Source organism: Molossus molossus, unplaced genomic scaffold (assembly GCF_014108415.1).
Source record: "Molossus molossus isolate mMolMol1 unplaced genomic scaffold, mMolMol1.p scaffold_m16_p_6, whole genome shotgun sequence".
NCBI classification, from domain to species: domain Eukaryota; kingdom Metazoa; phylum Chordata; class Mammalia; order Chiroptera; family Molossidae; genus Molossus; species Molossus molossus.
Genome location: NW_023425399.1, coordinates 5,001 through 31,359, shown reverse-complemented (window position 1 = coordinate 31,359; position 26,359 = coordinate 5,001). Strand labels below are relative to the sequence as shown.

General features: G+C 48.8%; 1 protein-coding gene across 6 annotated transcripts; it reads left to right on the top strand.

Moving 5' to 3' along the window:
- The first annotated feature begins 1,898 nt into the window (after positions 1-1,898).
- Positions 1,899-18,859, top strand: PCMTD2 (protein-L-isoaspartate (D-aspartate) O-methyltransferase domain containing 2). 6 transcript variants are annotated; one of them, XM_036244632.1, is made up of 7 exons: positions 1,899-1,968; positions 5,296-5,626; positions 7,549-7,651; positions 8,920-9,091; positions 13,231-13,354; positions 16,098-16,414; positions 17,254-18,859. In XM_036244632.1, the coding sequence occupies exons 2-7, from the start codon at positions 5,320-5,322 to the stop codon at positions 17,266-17,268; spliced, it is 1,038 nt and encodes a 345-aa protein (XP_036100525.1). In that variant the 5' UTR covers positions 1,899-1,968; positions 5,296-5,319; the 3' UTR covers positions 17,269-18,859. The 6 variants fall into 6 exon arrangements, with proteins under 6 accessions (XP_036100525.1, XP_036100521.1, XP_036100526.1 ...); XM_036244628.1 differs by lacking the exon at positions 17,254-18,859 and having other exon boundaries at positions 16,098-17,241; XM_036244629.1 differs by lacking the exons at positions 1,899-1,968; positions 17,254-18,859 and adding an exon at positions 4,339-4,429 and having other exon boundaries at positions 16,098-17,241.
- The last annotated feature ends 7,500 nt before the right edge of the window (positions 18,860-26,359 follow it).

Sequence of the window (26,359 nt, the reverse complement as noted above, 5' to 3'; positions counted from 1 at the left end):
GGCTGGTGGGGACAGGCACTACTTGGTGTGACAGTGGCCAGTGTTACCTCTTATAATGTTTTCTGAGTCCTTTCTCTGCCCAGGGCTGTTTCCCCCCACATAGGAGCTGATTAGTTTTCTATTGGATCCTTGTGGGAACTCGTATATCTCTGAGACCTTCCTTGTGACCAGTCTGCTTTGGGACTGCTCGGTGCCTTGGTCTCCCTGCATTCTCAGTTCTAGTTCCTCAACTCAGGGAGTCTCCAGGCCCTGCTGGGGTTCCCCTCTGCATTGCAGGCTGGAAACTGTGAGAGCAGTAGGAATAGGCCATAGAACAGTCTCGGCCCCTGGTTTCTCCTCTCTCAGGAGTCATAGTATCCAGTGTCCTAAGAACTGTTGCTTCATATATTGTATTCATTTCTTGGTTGTTTTGGGCATGAGAACAAGTCCAGCTCCTGTCGGTCCATCGTGGTCAGAGTTTTAGTTGCATTAAAAAAAAAAAAATTCTGGAGATGATGGTGGTGACGGTCACACCACAATGTAAATGTGCTCAATGCCACTGAACTGCGACCTAACTGATGGTTCAAGTGGTATATTTCATGTCATCAATACATTTCCACAATGTAAAGAAGAACTAAAAGAGGGGGTTACCTGAATCAAAGGAAGCCTTAGTACTGTATTTGGAAGACAACATAACCTAGCATGATCACGATGTCCAGCAAGGGTATCTCAACAACTCGCACAAGTGAGGGCTTAGCAGGTAGTCTGGGCAGGGTGCCAGGCCAGCAAAGCTTAGATTGGGCGGCTTCACCGGGGCAACCCTGACTCACCCCGAGACCAACGAGGTGCAAGTTCTGTGGGGCGCACACGTGCTCCTACCCGTCTGTGGGCTGTGGCGTCCCAGCACAGTGTCGGGCACAGGGCTCACCCAGAACGTTGTCGCGTAGGCAGCTTCCTGCTCCTTCCTTCTGAGTAGCTCTGGAGGTCACACCCGCATATTACGCTTTCTCATAATTACTCAAAAAAGTGATTTGTCCTACAGGACCCAAAGACATTTTACCAGTAGACCCTCTTGCCCAAACTCCACCTTTCCCCACGTGAACATGGGCGGACTTCACGTCAGACAGCGGTCCCGCAGCAGCTCTCACGCCCCGAGTGGGTGGGGAAGGCCGCAGCAGAAGGCCATGGTTAGAAGGCCCGGGCCTCCTCTCCCCACCCCTGAGACACGCCTGTCCTTCCTCTGCCTGGTGTCCTGGGCTGCAACCTCCCCCCAACCCTTTTTGTTTGCGGTCAGCACCCAGAAATCCAAACGTGGCGACCCTGACGCGCACTCATTCAGATGGCACTGCCGGTACCCGGTGTCAGCTGAGATGTCTTCAGTTGTCCCCTGTGGACAGAGCAGCTCCACGACACCGAAACGTGCTGGGTCACAGCTGACCCGGCTGGAGAGCTCGGACGGGCCGGGGAAGAGGGGCCTCTCTACCCCACGCGGGGGACACGGGCGTGGGCGGCAGCCGGCGGGCTCCCTCCGGCCCTGCACGTCCCTTCCGCGCCGCCAAAGCACAGCCGCCGCCGCCAGAGGCCTCACCTGTCGGCCGTGCCGTCCTGCTCACGGTGGGGCCCCGAAGCGATCATCCTCCCCGCACCTCGCTCCAGCCCAACTGCCCTTTGAACTCCGCCACCCCGCAGGGCGCAAGGCCGGCTCTGATTCCCTGGTCACTGATCCGCGCCTCGCGGGCGGGGCGTGGCCAGCGGCGGGGCGGGGCGGGGCGGGGGCGTGGCCAGCGGCGGGGCGGGGGCGTGGCCCATCCGCGGCGCCGTTGCCCTGCTGGAGCCCGGCCGGGGCGCACGCGCAGTCGTGCCGTTGCCCACGCAGGCGCAGTGGAGCGGCGGATGTTTACGGCGGCGGAGGTCGGCGCGCCGCAGACAGGCCGCGGACGGGCGAGCGGCGCCCGAGAAGCTCAGGTCGCGGGCCGGGCGAGCGCGGAGGTAGAGAGGCCGCCGCTGCCGCCGCCGCCCTGGGCCCTTCCCTGCCGACCGCCGGTCCCCCTCCCCAGTCCGAGCGCCTGGGCCGGCCCCGGGGTCTTCCCGCCCCCGCGTCCCCCTCCCCCCGCCCCCCGAGCCCTCCCCGCCGCGGTCGCGGCCGGCCCCTGAGCGCCCGGCGGGAGGCGCTCACAGTGAGCTGTCAGGCAAGTCCGGGGTCTCCGCGGCGCAGACAGGCCGCCCGGGGCCTCGGCCGGCACGCGGCGGGCGGCGCGCGAGCACAGCGTGGTGGCCGGTGCTGCCGCTCGGACCCCGGAACCGTCGCCGGTCTTGTCGCCCAGGGCAGCCGCTGCAAGCCGGGTCCCGGCGTCCGTCTGTCCTTCGGGGTTGGTGACGCCCGGCCCCGCGAACAGCTGCCGGGGAGCCGCACGCCCGGGGGCAGGGCCCGGGGGGGCGGGGGGGGCTCGGCCGCGTCCCGGCCGTGGGTCCGCCTTCCTCGGGTCCGGGGCGCGCACCGCGCGGCGGTGAGTGGGGAAACCGCGGGTGTCTGGTGGGAGCTCTGTTTCCAGGAAGACAGTCCGTTCCTCCCGTCCGTCCTCCAGCTCCTCTGCACCCGAATCCCTCGGGCCGCGTGTCCCTTAGCAGGGACGCTGCGTCGGACACGGCCCTCCGTGGGCAGTCCGCCGAGCCCCGAGGCGGATCGGGACCCCCGTGCAGGTTCGGGGAGTCCGACCCCCAGATAAGGCTGCGCCTGTGCACGGCACGTTGGGTTCAAAGTGCTGTCAAAGTGCGACGTCGGGAAAGCGATTTGGTCCCTTCGACCAGTCGGAGCTGCATGGACGGTGGATCAGACGAGCTCAGGCTGGTGTCAGAGGCTTGATGATGGTCACGTCCGGGTCAGCAGGACGCACTGGTTGTCTCCAGTGCGAGGGCAGTGTGAGATGCTGGCCAAGCAATACATATTCAGGCCCTGCAGATGGCCCCATGTACCCCACTGGTGGCAGGGGCAGAGTCACCCCGTAGTCATTCTGTCACTTTGAACAAAGATGACCGACGTGTTGTGTGTCTAGAAATGCTGTGTCCTTGAGAGTTGCTCTGCATTTGTTGGGATAAGGAACCTGGGCTTCCGACCAGTCAGACTTTGATGGAAGTCCAGGCCTCTCCCCACACACTGGCGTGGTTGTCCAAGTGCTGAGCCCCGGTTTGCCCTGTGATAATTGCGCAGCCAAAGTGAGGTTGTGACGGGCTGGTGGTAGCCCTACTTATTGGAAAACTAGCCTTTGCCTGTGGAATACATTTTCAAGATGAGGCAAACGTGGAGATGAGTGATAGTACTTAGTACAAAATAAAACCTACTTGAGTCTGGCTGGTGTGGCTCAGTGGTTGAGCATCCACTCATGCACCAAGAGATTGCGGGTTCGATTCCTGGTCAGGACACATGCCCAGGTTGTGGCCCCATGCCTAGTGCAGGAAGCGGCCAATCGATGTTCTCTTTCATCGATGTTTCTATCTCTCTCTTCCCCTCCCTTTCTCTCAAATCAATAAAGGAAAAAAAAAAATTAAAACCCCACCCTATCTGATATATAGTCTGTGTTTGCCTTGTGGGATGGAATGATGGTGTAGACATAGAGCGGTTCATCATCATGTGTAGGCTCAGACCCACGGTGGGGGTAGGGTGGGGCTTGTGGTTCCAGGCTTTTCCCAAACAGACCCTGAAGCAGCCACAAACAGTTCTACTTTTAACCAGTGACCCAAATTTTACGATAACTGCCCTAGACTAGGGGTGTAGACTTTAGCCTCAAAACTAAGTGGCTTATCCAAGATTAAATTTGACCTCATTTGCACTGTATCCCATCCGGCTAAACTGGACCAGAACCTAACAAGGACTCTGAAACAAAGTGGGGGTGGAGATGTAATCATTGGACTGCCCTAGTGATGAGTAAAGTCTAAAATGAATTGTCCCGACTGAAACAAAAGAGCGTTTGTATCCAACCCCAGGTCTCACTAGTAAGAAGCTGGAGAGTCATTTTGTTTCCTGGGTAAACTTCTCCCACCACAACTAACAGTCGTGAGTGTGGTGTGTGCATGGATGGAGTCTCTATGCCCATTGTTTCTTTAGGATTCTCCTAAATCTGTAGGAGTGAGGGCAAAGCAAGTATAAACTTTGTAATAACAAAGTTATAATATGATGTTATTAGAGTTGGTCTGATTCAGAAAATGTGTCAGTCTTGTGAGGCCAGATGTCCTCCCCCTACAACCAATGAGATGTTTGGTAAAATGGTACCATTGTATATGAACAACCACCATTATTTTGAAAAGTTACATGAGTAAGTATAACACTTGAAGAGATACATTTATAGTGTTTGGAAGAGTAAGACCATTTTCCCTGTGATTTAGGTGAAGGTACATTGCATGTTAACTAGTTGGGTCAGAGAACACATGCCGTGATCTGTACTCTTGAAGGCAGGTGGGTAGAAGGTGAGATGTGTGTGTGTAGTTACAGAGCTAGAAAGGCTGTGTAGCTAAGACTTGAAAGGGGGTGTAGGGGTTGGAGTAGCAGCTCCGTCCACCCATAAACTGTAGTCTTGAAACAGATTTTGTGTTTGTTACAATAACGTGTTTGTCACAAGATGTTCTTCTGGTAAGAGAGTTTTGTGGATTCTGTTTTCGCCTGAATTGTGTACATCAGAATATCCAAATGAGCGGATCGTGTTGACTTGGCATGTATGAGGATGAGGGGTACAGAGTTGCCAGATGAAATATAGGACACCATGTACAGTTGAATTTCAGATAAACAATGAATAAGTTTTAGTATTGTTTACCTGAATTTCATTTTTTTTTCCTGTTAAAGATTTACAAGATCTGCAGCACTTGAAATATTCGAAGAGCAGGGGATGTTAGAAGGGGCCCTCAGATTGTCTGCTCTCCTGCTGTTTCCCGTCAGTGATTTGGCTGCAGGTGGCTGTATCCCTGTTAAGGCAGATCTATATTCAAGGCACATTTAATTCTAAACTCTTGACTTTGTAGATTGTTGACGAAAGTAAGGTATGGAATTCACAGTTCAGTGATGTTTTAAAGTTGTGAAATATGGTTCAGGCACCTCAAGTTCATTTAAATTCAGTAGATACTATAAATTACAGACTTACTTCTGGATGGATGTCGAGTTTATTTCCTTCAGAATCTGGCATCCTTGCAGGTGGGGTGGGGGGTATTGACAATATATTCAATGTGTATATTATTTTCAAAATTTGAAATTGGTATGTGTTCAGGACTTTTGCTGTTCTGCTCTCACCTTTCATGTAAATGGCTCTTTTAAAAAATGTCCAAATGCAGTATTGCCCGAGTGTGAGCCTGAAAATGGGAGGTGCTGTGAGTGCGGGTGAGGACAACGACGAGCTGATCGACAACTTGAAGGAAGCTCAGTACATCCGGACAGAACAGGTGGAGCAGGCTTTCCGAGCTATCGACCGTGCAGATTATTATCTAGAAGAATTTAAAGAAAATGCGTATAAAGACTTGGCCTGGAAGCACGGAAACATCCACTTGTCGGCCCCGTGCATCTACTCGGAGGTGATGGAAGCCCTGGACCTGCAGCCGGGGCTCTCCTTCCTGAACCTGGGCAGTGGCACTGGCTACCTCAGCTCCATGGTGGGGCTTATTCTAGGTAATCTGGACACTCTGGAAAGGCTGCTGGCAGTGCCCTTCAAAGGGACCTGTCTAACTGCCCTTGACCGTCCCAGCATTATCTGGTATCATTCACCAATGGTCACTGGGTCAGCCGGTGAAGGGAGGGCCCTCGGGCACCCGTCACATTCTCTGTCCTCCTCCACCTGAACCTCCAGCAGGTGTTCAGGACACCCTCCTCCTGGACAGCGGAGCACCCAGACAGGGGTGTCAATCTGGACCTCACTGGAATTTCTTTTTACATTTTTTTTTTTTTTTTTTTTACCTTTCTTGACTTTTTAGAGATAGAGGAACGGAGAGGGAGAGAGAGAGAAACATTGATGAGAGAGAACATTGATTGGTCACCTCCTGCATGCCCCCCAACTGGGGATTGGGCCCACAACCTGGTCATGTGCCCTGACTGGGAATTGAACCGGCGACCTCTTGGTGCAGGGTCGCACTTAGCCGCTGAGCCACATTGGCTGAGCCTACCTGATTTCTTGACTAATAAGTCACTCTGCCTGCCCTCTCTGAACTGAGAGTAATTAACTTTAAAGTCCCCTGGGATCTAGAGTTCTCTCAAACACTTTTTGTTTGTCTTGTGATTTGAATACTGGAAGAATTACTACTGTAAGGTTATTTTTATATAAATTCCATGATGAGAAGGATTTCACAAGTTAACTTATTTGAAGCCACCTAGCAACAGTCTCAGACAACTGAGGACTCATTTAATTCCTACCATGTGTGAACTGTGATGGTGGGGAAGGTGTGAACAACTTTCATGGTCAAAAGCATTTCTGGAAAAAAAAATTTTTTTTCAATTGAGGCAGAAACAGGGCTAGGTCCTGGGCATCCCGGCTGGTCACCGGGCAGCCTTGCAGTATGGAGAAGGCAAACCTGTCCCATCCTGTGCCTGACCGGGACCTTTTTATTACAGTGAGTATGGAGGAGAAAAATGTAAATGGTGAAAACATTCACACTGGGTGCAGATAGGAGGAAGTGAGCAGGAGTGACATGTGGAGCTTGGAGAACTTATACCTAGGCATCCACTTCCCTGTGAGCACACCCAGAACAAGACGCCAAGTGGTCAGTACCCAGAGGCACCCACAATCCAGTCCATACACCCCCCACCCCTTGGAGGAGCGCTGTGCGTCCTCCATCAGCACAGCTGGTGCTGCCTGTTTCCGACCTTCACGCGAATGGGTTCCCACAGTCACCGCAACGGTCTGTGTCGATAGTTGTCCCCCAGATGTCACCTGAGGAAGGTTCCATGTAGGGAGAACTGACTTCAGTAACGGGGCGCAGAGTGTCTCTCACAGACAATTTCTTTTGATAAAAAAAAATTTTGCCCTGGCCAGTTTGGCTCAGTGGTTGAGCGTCGGCCTGTGGACCAGAGAGTCCTGGGTTTGGTTCCTGCTAGGGGCACATACCCCCAAAACAAAACGTTTCATTGTGACTTTGAATTGTAGTTTCATTTCGATGATTAAAACCTGTTTAGTGAGGATTATTAAAATGCCCCCATCTGCGTGGGGGCGGGACTGTCTGTGGAAAATAGTCCTGTGTCCAGTTTCATGTTCAAATACATGTCTCTTTCAATTATTAGTAAGACTTGAAACTCTTGGTTTCAGAACTTGGCTTTTTACATTTTCCAATGATTCTCTACCCGTTGGACAGTAGGGAGGCACATGCTCTTGAAGCTGTGGAGTCAGGAGCTCACAGAGATGAGAGTCACGATGTGGGCAGACACTGCACATTTAAAGACGAGCTCGGTGACTTAGGCCAGTGACGTGGTGAGACTAGAAAACCTGTGAATTTCTGCAGTGGTTCAGGCGGAGCCAGACCCAGTGCCGTTGGTGAGGGAGATGTGAAGAGTGAGACTTGTTGCTCCAGTTCTGAAAGTTTTCTCGTTTGGAACCTTTGTAGGTCCTTTTGGGGTGAACCACGGTGTGGAGCTTCATCCAGATGTGATTGAGTATGCAAAACAGAAACTGGATTTCTTCATCAGGACCAGTGACAGCTTTGACAAGTAAGGTCATTCCTGTCCCACTGGTGTGGGTTGTCATTGAAACTTGATGGTATGGGGAGAAATTCGTCTGCATTTTTCTTGGACCAGCAGATATGACTGTGGTGTGGCAAGAGGCCAGGGTGTGTGTGGATATGTTGTAGTTGTTGAAATATACTGGGAGCTCAGCCGGTATGGCTCAGTGGATTGAGCGCTGTCCCATGTACCAAGAGGTCCCAGTTTGATTCCTGGTTAGGGCACATGCCCGGGTTGCCAGCTCCACCCCCAGTAGGGGTGTGCAGGAGGCAGCCCATTGATGTTACACTCTCACATTGATGTTTTTCTCTATCCGTCTCCTTCCCTTTCTCAAATAAATAAAAACATATTATATATATATATATATATATATATATATATATATATATATATATATATATATATGGGTTTTGAGCCCTGGCTGGGTAGCTTAGTTGGTTAGAGCATCATCACAATATGCCAAGGTTGCAGGTTTGATCCCAGGTCAGGGCACGTACAAGAGTAACCAATTAAATCATAAATAAGTGGAACAACAAATTGGTATTTCTCTCTCTCTCTCTCTGTCTGAAAGTCAATCAATTAAAAAAATTAAAGGATATATATATATTGGGGTTTTAAGGGCTGTAGCTTTGTTAACTGTGATATCTAGGTAAAGGTAATTTTTCACCAGTGTAATTAGAGAGGGAAATAGAATGTTCATTTTGTTCAGTTTCCACGTTTCTGATGGAGACATTTTTTCACGTAATTCTCTCCAAAGCATTCGTCTGTAAACAGTATTGGTAACTAGCTCCTGCCATTTTTTTTTTTCTTTTTATCCTCACCCGAGGACACTTTTGCATTTATCCTCAGATAGAGCGGGAGGGAGAGAGGGAGGAAGAGAGGCAACCGATCGATGTGAGCTAAAAGTTTTAGACCACCAAATGTTTTTTTACTTACCCTCATTTTACTTGTTGTTTAGTGACCTGGAGTCAAATAATGAATCATGAGTGTAGAACAAAGATGGTGATGATTGGAGCTTGGATGGATCCAGCTCAGATCATGCTGATGATCTTCACGTTCATGACATTTTGTTTGGGATTTGTAGGGTTCATTTATTAATAATATAGTTCTTTTTGAAGCTGGGGCTCCAGTGTGTGCTCAGGAAGCTGGGCCACGTTGTGTGGGGTGTGGAAGGAGCTTGCAGCCTGTGGTGAGCACACACTTGCTGTGCTGACCTTTGGCAGGTCACGTGGCGTGAACACCTGTTCTACTTCCAGGTTCGACTTCTGTGAACCTTCCTTCGTCACTGGCAACTGTCTGGAGATCTCTCCTGACTGCTCCCAGTACGACCGCGTGTACTGCGGGGCTGGTGTGCAGAAGGAGCATGAGGACTACATGAAGAGGCTGCTCAAGGTGGGGGGCATCCTCGTCATGCCGCTGGAGGAGAAGGTCAGACCCCTTCCTAACTCGCACCTCTGCACACGTAACTGTTTGCCAAGGTCTGTCCCAGGTAGTTGATGTGTGTTTGCCCTCGTGACCTTTATAACAGCTCCCTGTGTCTGACCAGTGAGGCCACAGCAAAGACAGGCCCTGGGTCAAAGAGGCATCTCAGAGCCTCACTGCACACCTTCCCTCCCCACAGATGTGCTCTTGTGCTTGTGATGTTACTAGAGTTGCTATATGTAAAGCTTATTACAGTAATTCTGTTCCAGTCGTCTAATTGTGAAACACCGTGATGGCCAGTATTCTTTTTTTTTTTTTTTTTTTATCCTCACCCGAGGATATTTTTCCATTTTTTATACAGATAGAATGGGAGGGAGAGAGAGGAAGGGAGAGAGAGAGAGAAACATCGACGTGAAGGGACACATCGAGTGGCTGCCACCCGCATGACCAACCAGGGCCGGGGATAAACTGCAACCGAAGTACGTGCCCTTAGCGGGAACCGAACCCGGGTCTCTCTGGACCGCAGGCCGACGCTCTAACCGCTGAGCCAAACTGGCCAGGGCTTTTTTTTTTTTTAATTAATTAATTAAATTTTTTTTTTTTATCTTTATCCTCACCCGAGGACATTTTTCCATTTTTTGTTCAGGTAGAGTGGGAGGGAGAGAGAGGAACAGAGAGAGAGAGAGAAACATCGATGTGAAAGGAACACATCGAGTGGCTGCCACCCGTACAACGGATCAGGGCCGGGGACAAACTGCAACCGAGGTACGCGCCCTTAGCGGGAACCGAACCCGGGTCTCTCAGGACCACAGGCCGACACTCTGACCGCTGAACCAAACCGGCCAGGGTGCGATGGCCAGTATTCTGCAGGCGTCCCTTTCTGGCAGGCACCTCGCCCAGGCCTGCTGCTTGGTCACGCATGTCTCAGTATATCTTTGGCCCTGTGTTTCAGTGGCGAGAGTAGGCATGCATGGGTCCTTGGGAAGGGTGTCTCTCTGTCACAAAGAACTAGGAAAAAGAGAAGTGATAAAAATTAGGAGACTGTGCACTTTTTTTTTTTCAATTTTCTGAAAACTTTAAATGTTCACATTTAATTCATTTTGTTTGAAAAATAATCATTAATTTTAGGAAATGAATGAACATCAGGGACAGCTGCTCACATTTCCCACTCTGATGGCTGAGCGTGGTCCTTGTATCTGCCTCTAGTTTGATGTCCTCTTATATGGCGACTGCAGTCCCGCCGGTGTGGCTCAGCGGTTGAGCATCGACCCTGCACCAAGAGGTCACTACTTTGATTCCCAGTCAGGGCACATGCCCAGGTACTGGGCCTGATCCCCAGTGAGGGGCGTGCAGGAGGCGGCCAATCAATGTTCTCGCTCGTCGATGTTTCTGTCTCTCACTTCCTCTCTCTCTCAAATCAATAAAGTAAAAAAATAAAAAAATGAAATGGTGACTGCACGTGCTTAGAGCTCACCTGGCTCACTGAGCATGTGGTTTCTGGGCAGCCACTGCTCACGCCAGGGCTCCTGTCCTTGTCCAGCAGCTGCTGAGGGTCGGCCCCAGTGTGTCATCCGGGTCCTGTCATTGGACATGAGTGTGTGTTGTCTCTCACTGTTACATATTGTTGCATAGATAACTCAGTGAGTTTCCCAAATTAATAACATTTACTCATAAATATTTCAGTATGTATCTCTATAAGGGCTCTCTTTTTAAAACATAATCTCAAACCATCATCAACCAAAAAAATTAATAATTTCTTAATATCTTCACATGTCGACTAGCATTCAACTTCTCCTGATTGTCTCAGAGTTTGTTTCTGTGAGTGTGAGTGTGGGTCCAGGTGGCGGTAGGTGCTGCATCTGATCGGTGGGTCTCCTGTGTTTGTAGTCTGTAGATTCTTCTTTTATCTTTGCGGTTTGTTGAAGAAATAAGGTCCTTTGGTAGAGTTTCCTACAGCCTGGATTTGGGGATCGCGTATCTCTGGGGTGATGCTTCCATGTGTTTCTTTCTGTCCTTTCCCCCAGTAAGTTGGCCTCTGACCTCGGCTGTCTGTCCACGCTGCCTGTCTCTTACGCAGGGCATCTGGTCCCCAGCCGCCTGGTTTGATGTTTATCTAATACGTGGCATCATCATGATCACCAACCACCTGCTTTCTGTAACTAATGCAAGATTTTTGGGGGGTGTGTGTGTGCTTTTTTGCCTTTTTATTGCACTGGAGATGTAAAAAGTATGATATCCTGCCTGTTTAAATCCTGCTGTTTTTATAGGTTAGTGGTGACAGGACTTCCTATCTTTGTTCTTTATTCTCAGAATATTGTGTAAATACACCCTTACTTACAAATGATTGTAGAAATCTGTTGTTTTGTAAAAATACATAGAACCTTTTATTGGAATTGTAGTTCAGTTGGATTCATTTGAGGATTATAGACATATTTTCAAAATTATTCTGCTCATCCAGAACGTGAAATAGGGATTTATTGTTATAAGGGCTCATACATTGTTTATAGATAATATTTAACTATTTGATGTTCATTATAATTAGAAATTCTCTTTTTTTCTTTAATTCTTATATGAGGATATGTTTACATTAATCTTCAGATAGAGCTGGAGGGAGAGAGGGAGGAAGAGAGAGAGAGAAACGTCGAGGTGAGAGACACATTGACTGGTTGCCATCCACACAACCCTGACTGGGACTGGGGATGAACTGCAATCGAGGTATGTGCCCTTGGCCAGATAGAATCCGGGACTCTTCAGTCCGTGGGCAACGCTCTTAGCGCTGAGCCATATTGGCCAGGGCAGAAATTCTCATTTTTTAAAAGTTTTTATTTTATTTTATATTTTTTAATTGTCTCCTGAGGATATTTTTTCCACTGATTTTTAGAGAGAGTGGAAGGGAAGGTAGGGGAAAAGAGAGAGAGGGGGAGTGAAACATTGATGTGAGAGAGACACATTGATTGCTTGTTTCCAACATGCCCCCTCCTCCATGGCCGGGAATCGAATGTACAACCCAGGTACGTGCCCTCAACGAGGAATTGAACCTGTGACCCTTTGGTGCATGGGCTGATGCTCTAACCACTGAGCAACCAGCCAGGGCTTTATGGAGGGGGAGAGAGAGACACCACTGTGAGATAGAACAATCAGTCAGCTGCCTCCTGCACACCCCATACTGGGGGTCGAGCTGGCAGCCCGGCATGTGCCCTGACTTGGAATCGAACAGACAACCTTTCCGTGCGTCGGGCGATGCCCAGCTAACTGAGCCAGACCGGCAGGGCTAGAAATTTTCCTATTAAGAGATGTCTTTGCTGAGAACACAAGGACCTTGTTGATGTTTGTTGAACACATGGCTACTTAAGTCCTTTACTTCTAAGATTTATGACATAGAATCTTAGTTTAAAGGATTTGCTGGTTTAGGTATTTTTAGATAAGAGGGCATGTAATTTAGCATATCAGAACTGATCAGAAATGGTCCTGTAACCCACTTGGGCCATGGAGGCTGAAAAGTCCCATAGAACACACAAGAGGGTCGTTTTGTTTAATCAGGTTCTTCTGCTGCCCCTGACCTGTGCTTCCCCAGAAATACTGTAAGACCCGCACTGCAGTGTTAGCCAGCTGACTGCGGGTGTCCTGGGAGGACATGAAACACTTCAGTGTGCGTCTCCCCAGAGTGACAGTGAGCCCTGCACTCCCCGGGAGTAGCTGTGATTGCGTCACTGTAGCTGTTGTTGCTGTGGGTCATGAGTTCCCACCTGCTGTCGGGTCTGACCGCCAGGATGCAGTCTGGAGTGTGTGTCCTGGGACTTGTCACTTGAGAGCGCTCCCTGCTGGCCCACGTCGCAGGCGTCTCGTCGGACCCATGCCCCTGTCTGGTGTTTCCTCTCATGGTCCTCCGGTGTCTGCCTCTGTCATTGACATCTCCTGTAAGCAGAAGGGAGGTTTAGAAGCTCGAACATGTTCAGCTCAAACATACTCACATAATTACTGAGTCACGTGTAGTTCATCCCGCTCCTCTTATGGGCTTGTACTGTCAGGTTATTTCGTGATTCCGCCTGTGTGTGTGTGTAGATTATGTGAAGGGACGGTTATGTTTACATTTAACTTAGCAGTAGCCAAATCTTCTGAATGTTCTCATCTTGTCTTGGGGATAGTTGACTAAGATAACCCGCACGGGCCCTTCCGCTTGGGAAACCAAGAAGATCCTGGCCGTGTCCTTCGCGCCTCTGGTCCAGCCGCGGCGCTCGGAGTCGGGGAAGTCGAGGCTCGTCCAGTTGCGTGAGTACGGGAACCCTGACTCGCTGCTCAGGTCTTTCGGTGTCTTCAAAAGCATTTTCAACCTACTGTAGCCATAAACTTTTCCAAGTGATTTTTAGGCTATTTATAAATTATAATCCGCCCAGCTGGTGTGGCTCAGTGGATTGAGCAACGTCCCACGGACTGAGAGGTCTGGGTTCGATTCCCAGTCAGGGCACCTGCCCAGGTTGCAGGCTTGATCCCCAGTAGGGGGCATGCAGGAGGCAGCTGGTGGATGGTTCTCTCTCACATTGAAGTTTTTATCTCATCTCTCCCTTGCCCTTCCTCTTTCTTTAAAAAATCAATAAAATTATTTAAAAAAAATTAAAATCCCATATCCAGCACAGTATAGGTTATTTTAGCCTGGTTTTAAAATCTGCAGAGAGCTACACTGGTGATGCCACGGGAAGCAGAAGAGCCACACAGAAGGTAGTCAATCTGCCTTGTGGAGAGTATGTCCCGGGCACCTCTGGCCATGATGCTCCTGCAGATCCCAGATCCCCCTGCTCTGGGGCAGCTGGTGGCCACTCCACTTGCCTGTGGGGGTGGGGTGAGCAGGTCTGCAATGGTGCGTCCTCGGCCAGGCCTGTGCCTTTCACTCCGTCAGGGTGTAGACCCAGCAGAGAGCTAAGCGTTCTTGCAAATGTAGTTTCATAATGTCAGTAAAAATATACACAGCTTGGAGAATAGCAAAAGTCTTCATTTAAAATGAAACCATTCAGCATGCACTGTACTTTCTGATAATTTAGAAAATTAGAAAAAAATAGCAAAATAAGTTGCCGTAATCTCACCACCTAAAGAAAATATGTTAATGAATTCCTTCTGGATTGTATTCTGATGTACAAGAGGGATCATTTATGGAACAGTGACAGCATTCTCGGTTTCTGCCAAGTGCAGGTCACGTGAGGCTGACATGGTCATTGAAACGTCATGAGCATCGAGGCATCGAGTTTGTAGAGAGAGAGATGTTCAAGAGGAATTCCCTGAGGAGAGGAGAGAGGGAGGGAGGATCTGAGCTGGGACTTGGTGTGCGGACTTCCAGGTGCTCAGAGGAAGCATGTGGGAGACCCTCACAGTCCACAGGGTAGGCTGGAGTTTGCTGCACGGGCCACAGGGAGCTGCCTGGTGTTTCTGCTGTGAGGTGGTGCGTTTGCACTCAGGATCACCCTCTGCCCAGGTGGAGGTGTGCACTGAATGTTCTCCCCAAGAATCCCACAGAAGAACTGAGCAGACACTGACTGCGGTCAGGGAAGGTACCACCTTTCAGGGCCTTAGGACAGTGTCGGAGGTGAGGAGACTGTCAGATGTCTGGGAGGTTGATCGTGCCTGGATGGGAGTCATGACCCCATGGAGGGCACCCTGGGATGTGGTGTTTGAGGCCATGGCTTCCCAGTGTGTTGGATGGTCAATAATCCTGTGATGCTGTTTAGGCTCATGAAGTGAACAGCAGTAGACGAGTGATGTCACATTGGCACAGACAGTGAGGTCGAGCGGGTGTAGACGGGGTCGGCTGACAGTGGGCGTCCCAGGAATAGTGCAGCAGGAATCAGTTAGGAGGCAAATTGAATCTTCCAGGCTGGAGATGAAGATGGGAAGTCAGACCCTGGCCTGTTCGGGAAAGGACTCCTGGAGGCCCTGGGGCCTCTCTAAGGAAGGGTGTCAGAGGCTGTTGTAGATGTGGGCTTGCAGGAGGCTCCGGACCCTGGTCAGGGCTGGGTTAGAGCCCTGGGTGCTGCTGGCCAGTTTCATCGAAGCCACAGAGCAGGTGTCAGACCCATGAATAGACAGGGGAGCAGAGAGGGTGGGAATCACAGCCTTAGGAAAGGCCTCTGGGGCTGGGCGGGGGGCAGCCAGCGAGGGACTCAGGCTGCCGGGAGCAGGCTCCTCCCCATGCGGCCCCTGTGCAGGGGGAGGTCTGGTGGCCTGTGCAGGACTCCTTCTAGCTGCCTTAGGAGCAGCAGCGTGTGGAGTGGCAGGGTGAGCCCTGGAGCCCTTCCTGCAGGAGGAGGACAGTGAGCAGACAGAAGAGTTGGTGCTGACAATGTAGAGAAGGTGCAGAGAGCTTGGGATCACTGAAGTTTCCAGGGCTCCCCTGGACCAGTGGGCATTTGCTGAGATTCTGCACAGGCCTCTCCAATTTGGGAAATAAATGTTACAGTGTGAGAGCACCCTACTGTGGGTTGTGGTTTTTGGAGTACTTAGGTACTGGAGGGGAAAAGAGATGCTGATGCTGAGTTTAATGTATTGAAACACTCGACCCCCTAGTTCCTTGCCCTGTGAGAGAATCCCTCACGTCCCCGTGTGCAGGGCCTGCATTCAATGGAGTTGTAGTCGCCATGTTTTACTTCTCTTGGGTGTGCTGTGCAGTTTTGTTCTTTAAGATGCTGTGACCCACTTACTTTCACGAAAAGGTAATATCCATCTCGTAAAGCATGTTGGAAACAGTGAAGTGGCCAGGGGAGTGCTGGGTGCGCTGGACGGAAGGGCTGTGCATGAACACAGGGACCAGAGTGAGGAGCCAGGTGACGACGGGAGGAGAGGAGCCAGGCTGTCGCTGCTGAGTCACCAGCAGCAGGGAGCTTCCCTTCCCTGTCAGAGCTCAGGGTGACGTGCTTAGAGAGCCTTCTGCAATGAGCTCCCATCCTGGGCTGTGTTGTCACGATGCAGTTTTCAGTTGCTGAGGCCTGTGCTGTCGCAGACACTGATCCTGTCCTTCACCCCACAGCGCCCCTGGCCGTCCGCAGCCTCCAGGACTTGGCTCGCATCGCCATCCGGGGCACCATTAAGAAGGTCATTCACCAGGAAGCAGTGAGCAGAAATGGGAATGGACTGAAGACCACTCCCAGGTTCAAGCGAAGGAGAGTTCGCCGCCGTCGAATGGAAACCATCGTCTTTTTGGACAAAGAGGTCTTTGCCAGTCGGATTTCCAACCCGTCAGAGGACAACAGCTGTGAAGGTTTAGAAGAGGAGCAGCAGGAAGAAGAGGGGCAGAGCCCGGCTGAGATGAAGCCAGAGCCCCCCGTGAACTTCCTGAGGGAGAAGGTCCTGCGTCTGCCCCTGCCTGACCCCCTGAAGTACTACCTGCTCTACTACAGGGACAAGTGAGGGCGGGCGGCGCAGCCTGCGGCCAGCAGAGGGCGCCCGTCCGCACGTTTCTTCTTCCAGTTTGATCTCGATTATCTTGTAGAATTTTCATTAAATGGTAGATTTCTTTAAATATAATCTGACAAATGTAAGTGCATGGGAGATTGTTTTCTTGAAAGAGAGAGTGTCCCAGAGAAGGGTTTACTGCCAGTTCCTGTGACACAGGTAGAGGCGTCTGCGTAGCAGTGAAACTGCGGTCCAGGTGACCCGGCCGGGCTGAGGTTGAGCTGTGGATGGAGCGTGAGAGGGAAGCACAAGTTCATGAACCTGCGAGTTTTTTCTGGGTGTGACACACCCATGTCCAAGTTTGTACATTATGTTATTAACCTGTTAATTCCTGGCCCTGACTTTCACTAGAGCCTGTAGTTTTAAAGAGGGAACTTTTCTTGAAAAGCCTCCCTTATTGTAAGTAATGGAATCACTCTTATGGGAGTTATCAGTGTTGGTTTTTTAAAAAAAATCGTGTTGGGGAAGGAGGAACAAAAGTATCAAACTGCGAGATATCTTTTAGAAGTTCCAAAAGAATTCCAAGGGATTTTTCCCTGATACCTTTGATTACATTTAAAAGAACTAATGTCACCCTGTATGGGTAGCCCTGTTGGCTAGAATGTCAGCCCAAGACTCCAAGGTTTGGGGTTCAATCTCTGGTCAGGGCACATATGAGAATCAACCAATGAATGCATAAATAAGTGGAACAACAAATCATTGTCTCTCTCCCTTCTTCTCTCCAAAATCAGCCAGTCAATCAATAAAAAATAGAAGAAGCAATGTCTAGTAATCCTTGGAAAAATATCCTGAAGAAGAAAACGAGTGTTGTGTGCAGGTAATAAACCACATAAGTTCTACCCAATGACGGGGATCACTGTGGTCTTTCAGTGGGACTGTGGGTGTCTGAGGACTGACCTGTTGGTCCTCAGCAGGTGGGGGAGGGACTCAGGCTGGGCTGGACTCAGGACTCTTGGAGGCGGCCTGTGCTTTTCGTCTTAACTTCAGTTGGTATTTTCTGTAATCACATTAGAGCACTGATTCATAGATTTTATCTTTTGTAATTCTGCAGAAAAAGATTCGTTAGTTTTGTACATTTTCTCAAGAACAAATGCATGTGTTTTGCTGGCTGCACTGTGACAGCAGTTCCGGCCTTGGGGAGCCGTCTGGGCTCCTGTGGCAGGAGCTTCCTGTCCCATCGGGGTCTGGTCCAGAAGGAAAGGGGCTTGGTGGTGGCAGAAATGTTTTGAAGTTACACCTGTTATTCCAGAAAATTGGTTCTCTTCGAAATTTATTTTTTATCCAAAGAAAAGACTAGTATTAAATGTTCACAGTAAGCCCAAGCTCAGAGTGCTGGTGTCGGATTACTCACTCAGATGTTAGGATTAGTTTTATCCCTTAGCCTCTTGGGTTTTGCTGAGGTTCAGTGTCTCTGTGGTTTCAACCAGTTAACTGATGACAGCCCGGTTATTTTGTTACCTTGTTGCTGTTTGTAGTCACCGAATCATCCTTGTCACGGGATGCTGTGTGCATGTGTAGCCGGAAAATGTATCTCGTCCTCGATTTATAACTCCAAGCTGTTGTAAAGAGGCTCATCCTGGTTGTGGTACTTCCTCTACCGAGGCAGGCGGCATCCTGCAGAGAGAGGAGCGTGGTGTGTGCTACACTGCACGTTGGGCGTTACTCTAATCGATCTGTAGCGGCCCCTGTGATCTGTGCACATCTCCACACATACTATTGAACAAAGGACATCTGTCAATCTGTTGCCTGACTAAATTTGTTCCCCTAAGATTGTCAGTGGATTTCATTTATTTTAAACCGTGTTTGCCTTATAACAAGGCAATGCGTAAGACATGTCTTTCCCATGTATGTGTTAAACCTTGCCTAATAGTTTAAATTTACATGTTCTGCGTTGTCATTTTTAAACCAGAATTTGGTTAAAAATAGGAAGATATAACACACGTGAACTAGCTCAGTGTCTCTGTCAGCAGGAAGGAGCACTGAGGAGGTGTCCTGGCCCCGCGTCACAGGGTCAGTGTGACTGCGCTGTTCCCAAACAGGTGCGTCCAGCGTGGTCTGTGTTGGAGCCACAGTCTGGACGGCTGTGGCTTCTGTGTTCAGAGTCATCTGTATTTTTATATGTGACTTTTGTCCTGAAAGTAGTAAAGCCATAGAGATGAACAAAACAGAGATAAAATGTATATTAAGTGTGTAATGTAAAAATCAACTGTGTGTGTGAAAATGCTTTTGCCGGTCTGGAACTTCCAGGGGATTCATGTAAGAATTTGAAACAGATTTAAAGGAGCTGATATGTCTGAATAACTACAAGATATCAATAAAGGTAGTTAAGACGTTTTAGCCTTCTTAGCATTGCTTCTGTTACATCTGCGGGATAGAAAGTCTTAACTACACCCCCCCACCCCCCAAAAAAAACCTAAACAATAAACTTTCTTTTCTTTCTTAGAATGTGTTTTCATTCACACTTTGTTTTATTGCTCAAATTTGGTATATGAGAGTGTCTGTGGTTAGATTTTTGGCACAATTTTTCCATGTTGTGAAATGTTGAAAGATAATTGGGTACTGGCAACACATCTTACCGGCAGCAAAGGGGGTGAGGGTTGAGGGTTTGGGGTCAGGGCCAAGGGCCAGGGCCAGGGTTTAGGACAGGGGTTTAGGGTCAGGATCAGAGCAGGGTCAGGTGTTAGGGTCTTTGGTCATCTGGGTCTGAAGGTCAGGATCAGGACTTCAAATTTTTAGGCCCTGACCCTACCTTCATGACCTGAGGCCCCCCCTCCTTTAAGATCCCGATGTGAGATTTTTGTGGGGAACAGAGAAGTGCAGAAAGTGGTTAGCCTGGGGTGGATTCCAGTCCCCCAGGCCCCCGAGACGTGGCTGCAGCCGCTCGCAGACCTGGGGGCTCATCCACAGGAATTTCCATCACAAGCTCAGGCTGCAAGGCCAAGACCACGGCACCAGCAGAGCCTGTGCCTGAGTCTGTTCCCAGCTCGACCTTTTCTCCTCTAACCTCACATGACATAAAGGCAACGGAGTTTTCTTAATAAAAGTCTGTATTTTTATACTGGGGGATGGACAGTCCTTCTCGGGGGCAGCTTGGAGGAAATAAAAGTTTGGAACAATCCAGGTGTGGTTGCTGTGTGGTGAAGGTAGAAGGGATGAGGGGTGAGGGCCCCTCACCCCCTCCCTGTGTCCTCAGTCTCTGTCCTGGGGCGGAGTAGGCGCCACTTTCTTTCCTGCCCCTCGGGACTGTTGAGGGCCACGCGGTGACGGAACGACAGGCATGTTGGTGGAGAAGTGATCATCCCGACCCGTCTGCTGGGCTCCCGTGCCGTCTGCTCCAGGTAGGTGCCCTCCACGAGGGAGTTTTCCTGGTATCTCTGGGCACTGATTTTGTTCCTTCATGAGGCCTCCACCTTCGTGGATGAATGTCCTCCCAGCAGCCCTGCTTCCTAATGCACCACATGGGCACAGGTTCCAGCCTGGGAACTTGCAGGGACAGAGCTGCTCCACACACAGCAGGAGGGTCTGCTCCCAAGCTCATTCCTGTGGCTGGTGTTCAGGGGATGTTCGTTTGAGGACCTCAGCTTCTCCGTGGCTGTTGGCTGGAGGCCTCCTGCGTTCACTCTCCATAGGGCAGCTCGCAGCAGGAGCAGCACCTGTCGGGAGAGGGCTGGTGAGGGACCTGGTCCCACTGTGAGTGTCAGGACCTGCATCCGCTTCGTCCAAGCCCCCTCTTAAACTGCATGTGTGCATTTATTTCTGTGATTAAAAAATTATTAACGGACCTGGCCGGTTTGGCTCAGCGGTTAGAGCATCGGGCCTGTGGTCCAGAGAGACCCAGGTTTGGTTCCCACTAAGGGCACGTACCTTGGTTGCAGTTTGTCCCCGGTCCTGGTTGGTCTTGCGGGAGGCAGCCACTCGATGTGTCCCTTTCACGTTGATGTTTCTCTCTCTCTCTCTCTCTCCTTCCTACTCTATCTGAACAAAAAATGGAAAAATGTTCTCGGGTAAGGATTAAAAAAAAAAAATTATTAACGTACTTTGTTTCAGTAAGTGTGTCCAGTCTTTTACAGTACGATGGTCTTAGGTGACACATTAGACTCAGTCGTTGTCTGAGACTCCCTCCCACAGTGTCCTCACTTGGTGGGCACAGCAAGGGTGGGGCGGTGGGGGGTGCAGGCATTTACTGGGGACAGATCTTAGGGGAGCTGCGATCAGCTCTGTCCCTATTTCCTTCCTCTCCCAGCAGAGGGAAAACCCAGAACAATGAGGACAGTCAGCAGGGGGAGGAGCTGCCTGGAGGGGTAATTTATCTGTTTGTAGTTTCCTCATTTCAGGGTCTATTTTATGAATGTGAAGTTTTACTAGGGAATCACCCATTTTTCTCTAGTTATCCTATTTGATGCAATAGGTTTATTTTATTTGACTCTTAGCTTCTCCTCTCTTTCTATTTATTTTACAGAATTGTTACAATTAATAAATATGGATACATTGTAAGTGACAGAAGTCTGTATTTTATTACATTTCCTGCATTCAGAGCTCAGTCTCATTAGAAGCCCCTAACGGTCTTCCAACCAGAGAGGTTAATGCTGACATCTGGGCTCCTGTGGGCCGACGGGGTGGTGTGATGTGAGATGCAACCAGGAGAAGAAACAGGCCTGATACGTAGAGTGTCCACACTGTGCCCAGGAGACTTTGCTCTCCAATCTCGGGGGAGCTGTTGGTAGATTTTATCCATGATGTTCATTTTGAAACATCAAGTGGTCACAGTGAGTAAGTCAGATAGGACGAGAAGGGGCAGGAAGCAGAGAGCAGGGAGCACACGGTGGAGGTGGTGCTGGCCTGAGCTGGCAGGTTCGTGAGCTGGCAGAGGAGCAGGGGTGTGAGGACCAGAGAGAGTCTGTGGTTAGTGCTGCCCAGAGGATGGAGCCGGCACAGGTGCAAGAGTGAGTTCCTGCGGGGACTTTGGCTCTGGACACCAACAGAAGAACTCATTCTGCTAAGGATGCTGTTTGCTAAACTCTCCATGTATCCGGACGTGGAAGTTAGAAAGAACTAAGAAGGGAAGAGGAAGGGAAAGTGTGTTGATCACGTGCTGGGCTGGAGCTACAGGTACCACCTCACAGAATCCTCACAGCCACCCTGAGAGGGAGCGGTCACCACCCTCTGACAGAGCAGGAGACTGAGTTTCCGTTTCTTTGCCTGAAGTCACACAACTAGTAGGTCAGCTGTGCACCTGTGTGTGGCTCCAGCACTGCCCTGGAGGGAAACTGCCTCCCTGGACTCCATTCCGAGGGGAAGCAGACCTGTGCTCTGGAGAGAACACATTTTAAACGGCTGAAGGAGAAACGGTGGAGAAGTGGAGAAGTCACTGTTACAGGGATCTGGTGTTGGCCGTGCTCTTGTGAAGGGTCAGTCCACCTCCTCCCTCCCCACCTGTTCCCTTCCAAAGCTTCCTCTCAAGTCCCCCCAAGCCCAGGTGGAGCGAGTGCAGGGCAAGCTGGACCCTTAGGTGAGGTGCAGGTTTTCTTCAAGTAGAATGAGCAACAGGAGACTATAAGATTTTAGAGGGAGCAAAGATTCTCAGTACAATACTAAGTCAAAATCCCATATCTTCAGAGCAAACATAACATAGCATTTTATAATCAGAGTGGCATAGTATCTGACTTGGGGCAACTTATTCTGTACCCCTCCAATAGCATATTGTAACATAACCTTGAATTAATGATCAAGATGTGGTTATTTTGTGCCAGAGAACAACTCAAGAATCACACAGTAAAAGTTGCACACTAGAGCCCTGGCCGGTTTGGCTAAGCGGTTAGAGCGTCCGCCTGCGGTCCGGAGAGGCCCGGGTTCGGTTCCCACTCAGGGCATGTACCTCGGTTGCAGTTTGTCCCCAACCCTGGTTGGTCGTGCGGGTGGCAGCCACTCGATGTGTCCCTTTCACATCGATGTTTCCCTCTCTCTCTCTTCCTCTCTCTCCCTCCCACTCTGTCTGTACAAAAAAATGGAAAAATGTCCTCGGATGAGGATAAAAAAAAAAAAAAAAAGAAGTTGCACACTAGATACAATGGCTCCGCCCAAAGTTCTTATTACTGCCCCCTCCCCTATTTGCTTGTTCACCTATTGCAGACCCTCAGGGCTCAGAGAAGGTGACCTATCACTCCAGACACTGGGGAGTGAAGCGTGACGCTGAATATCACCTTAATTTTACCTGGAGACACCTGTATTAACTAACCCACAGAAGTGAACACTATACCAAGAGCCCATTTCTGTTTTGTTTGAAAGAGCTCAACAAAGGAGTGGCAGCCTCCGCCAGCAAGTCTGTCCAGGAGAAAGCCGCCTCTCCAGCCTTCGCCCCGAGGCCAAACAGCTCAGTTCTTCCCTGTGTGTCTCTGGCAGCCCTCAAGCTGCCTCCACTTTGAGCTCAGAGGGAGCAAGTCCTGGTAAGTTTGTGCCCGGCCTTTTAAGAGGAGCTGCCTGGGGCTCCAGCAGCCTCAGCCTCCCTCATGCTCAGTTCCCACTGGTTTTACAGGCAGAAGTGATGGGGATTCTTTTCCTGGTACTGGAACCCTGAGCCGGGCACCTGGTGTGGGATGGAGACCCCTCACTCCTCAGGGAGGACCTTCACAGCCAGATGTCCCTCTTGATGTTTATCCATCCCAAGTGGACGTGGGCCCAACCTGTCCACCTCCGCCCCTCCTCTGTCCCTCCTGCCAGTCTCCATGTGGCTGCTGCTTTAACCTGGTAGTTGTAGGACTTCCATTCCGCTCGATTTCAGGTGGTTCTGAATGATGGTTGTGTTGTAGTTTAGTTGTGATTTTGATGTGGTTGTGGGAGGAGAGGATACCGCGAATACCTTACCCGCCACCCTGACCAGAAGTCTAAGGCACGTTTAAATAAGCTGTTCACGCATAAGGCTAGAAACTGTCTCTATTTGGGGTCGGGTCGGCTTCTGCACAGCTGAAACTCAGTTCTCTTTCCAAGGAAGAAGGAGGTAAAGATAATTCCTTCTGGTAGCAAAACAGCTCCAGTGTTTACAAACCTCACAACTCCAGACCTCTGTCCGGGGCTTCAAAGGTATGTTCTTGTAGATGCACAGACACGATGGACAGAGCTTGCTGAAGGCGAAGATAAGTCTTTTACTAAAGAAGTTATGCCCGGCCGGTGTGGTTCAGTGGTTGAGCCTTGACCCATGCAGCAGGAGGTCACTGGTTCAATTTGTAGTCAGGGTATGTTCCCAGGTTGTGGGCCCGGTCCCTGGTGGGGGGTGTGGATGTTCTCTCTCTCTCTCTCTCTCATTGACGTTTCTCTCTCCCTCTCTCTCTGAGAACCAAGAAAGATAAAAAAAAAGAAGTTATGTGCCTGGGGTTCCACTATCTACTTTCTACTTTGACCTATCAGGAATGTATGATCTGATGACCTAGAGGTTATTTTTCATAGAAGCCCATTTTTGTCTACACTGTATATCTTTGGCCAGGGTTTGAGATCTTTACCCATTTTAAATTGAGCTGTTTGTAGTGCAATCCTTTTTGTAGTTTGAGCAGAAATTTCTTATCAGATATTTGTTTTGCAAAAATTTTTCCCCAGAGTGTGTTTTTATTTTTTTTTAAACAAATGGTTTTACAGAGCATTTTTTAAGTTTGTAAAGTCGTGGTTGTGAGACTGGGGTGAAGCCAAATGTGAGGTGAGCAAAGGGGCCCAGAGTAAATGAGATGAGCCAGGGTGGGGGCTGGGCTGAGCAGGGACAGGAGCAGGTGCAGCCAGTCTGTGCGGAGCAGAAAAGGTGCCCAGACTGTTTCTGCGGCACAGTCTCAGGTGCCGATGTGAGTGAGCAGTTGCCGTGGAAACACCTTTCGGGAGCATGTCCTCGAGACTGGACACTAGATTTAGGGGTGCGCAACCTCTGTTGTCAGTTTATTTGAGCAGCTCTCAGGAGCAGAGCCGGTTCTTGCACCTAAGTCTTCCAGCACCGAATGTAGTAAGCTACAAAAATGAGAAATTTCTTAGTACTAAAACAAAGACCCTAAGAGGTTTGTTCCTTGTCCAAAAGGACACTGGTTGTAAATGACAGACCCAGGTTCAGATCCATTTTGGAGACTAAAGCATAGGAGTTTCCTCTATCAGAACTGCTGCCATTGTCCACGAAGGAGTGAAAATTAGGAAAGGAGCAATTATAGGTGAAACAATTCATAATATTTATGCCCCCCACACTGTTAAGAGGCCAAAGTGGGTGAGCCAAAAAAAAAAAAAAAAGACATCTAGTTGTTGTCTCCACAATAATCTAGGTGTTTATGTTTTTTAACTAGCCCATGTTTTCCTCTAGTAGTTTTTTCTAAATGAAAATGGCTGTTTGTTACAACTTACTTAAACAATACAGAAAAATACAATTTTCTAAAACGTCCTACTCCAAGAGGAAAAAACTGCTTTATATTAAGTACATACCCTTCCAAAAAGCTCTGTACGCATGCACATTTACTTTCTTCTCTTTTCTGTGGATTTAATATTCTGTAGGTTCTTACAATGGTGTAAAACTTGCAAAATTTGAGCTCTTCTCTTTTCTTATATGTGCACTAAGAATGCACACTTTTCTGTAAGTTGTGCTTTGTAGACTTTTTATTGTTATTAGGTTCTAATTATTTTCTAACTCCGTGATTTATTTTGGGGGTTATTAATTTCTTTCATAATTTCTAAATATAAGAACTTTCCAGTTAAGTTTTGTTACTAATTTGTAGACTAAACGCAACAGGAGCAAAAACCATGCTTTATGTAATTTTATAATTTTAATGTTTTGAAGTTTGTTGAAAAGTGGTTTTCCTCGCACAGTAGATTCGCTAAAAAAAGTTCAAGTGTGAACCTCTGCTGCCATCTAGTGTACATGCTGGGAGTAATACCTTACTGCGGGTCAGCATGAAAAATGGGTGAATACAGTCAATGTAATGAAAGTTCAATTTGATTTGCTGCTCAAGTTAAGTTTCTGATATTATTACTGATTTTGGTTGGTATCTGTTAGTTCTTATGCTCTGTCCTTGAATGAGAGCTGTGTTAAATGTATTATGATGATAGATTCGCCTATTTTTTTTCTTGCAGTTCTGATATTTATACTGTGAGTATGTGTTATAAAGTGCTTGTGAATTTGGAACTTCCTGGGAAATTGAAGTTATTGACCTGAGGTGCTCTTCCTTGTTTCTAGTAGCGCTTCTTGCCCTCAAGTCTATGTATGTTGTTATACAATGTTTATTTAGTTTGTTTTCATCACATATCTTTCTACATGCTTTCACTTCAGTCTCTTTAAACCCTTATGTGTTTAGAGCCCCCATGTTCTGTGTTAATAGTGAGTGCCCATTAAAATCCCTAAGCAAGTGCTCCTGATGGAGGGTATGACCTAGGGGTCCAATATTTTTTCCATTCCGTTGTCTCTCACCATTTCTCATATAATTCATATGTTTCCAATGGTCTCAGGAGACATCTTTATCATAAAAAATTGACACGTGGATTTGAGTCTGTTACTGGGACTTTCTGCCGCATCCGTTTGTGTACAGGGCCTCATGCACTGCCGAGATGACCATAGCTTCACACTGCGATACATTGTTGCATCCAGTGGGGCTGCATGTATTCAACACTGTGGGTGCTCAGAATTTTCTTTCAGTTCTTCCTTATTTTGTCAAGTGAAATAAAATTGAGTATGTTTTCTTTTAAAAACCTTTCTCATATATTTTAATGTCTATAATATTAAATATATAGACAAATTTGGAAAATTGACATCATTTTCTATCTAACTGCACGAGGTTACTTTGCATTTATTGAAGTTTTTTATGACAGTAGCATTTTAAAATTTTG

Excerpts from the sequence above, each read along its gene's own strand:
- PCMTD2 (XM_036244628.1), top strand. The coding sequence starts at position 5,320 with ATGGGAGGTGCTGTGAGTGCGGGTGAGGACAACGACGAGCTGATCGAC. Across the intron at positions 5,627-7,548 it reads CATGGTGGGGCTTATTCTAG|GTCCTTTTGGGGTGAACCAC; the intron begins GTAATCTGGACA and ends GAACCTTTGTAG. Across the intron at positions 13,355-16,097 it reads GTCGAGGCTCGTCCAGTTGC|CGCCCCTGGCCGTCCGCAGC; the intron begins GTGAGTACGGGA and ends TTCACCCCACAG.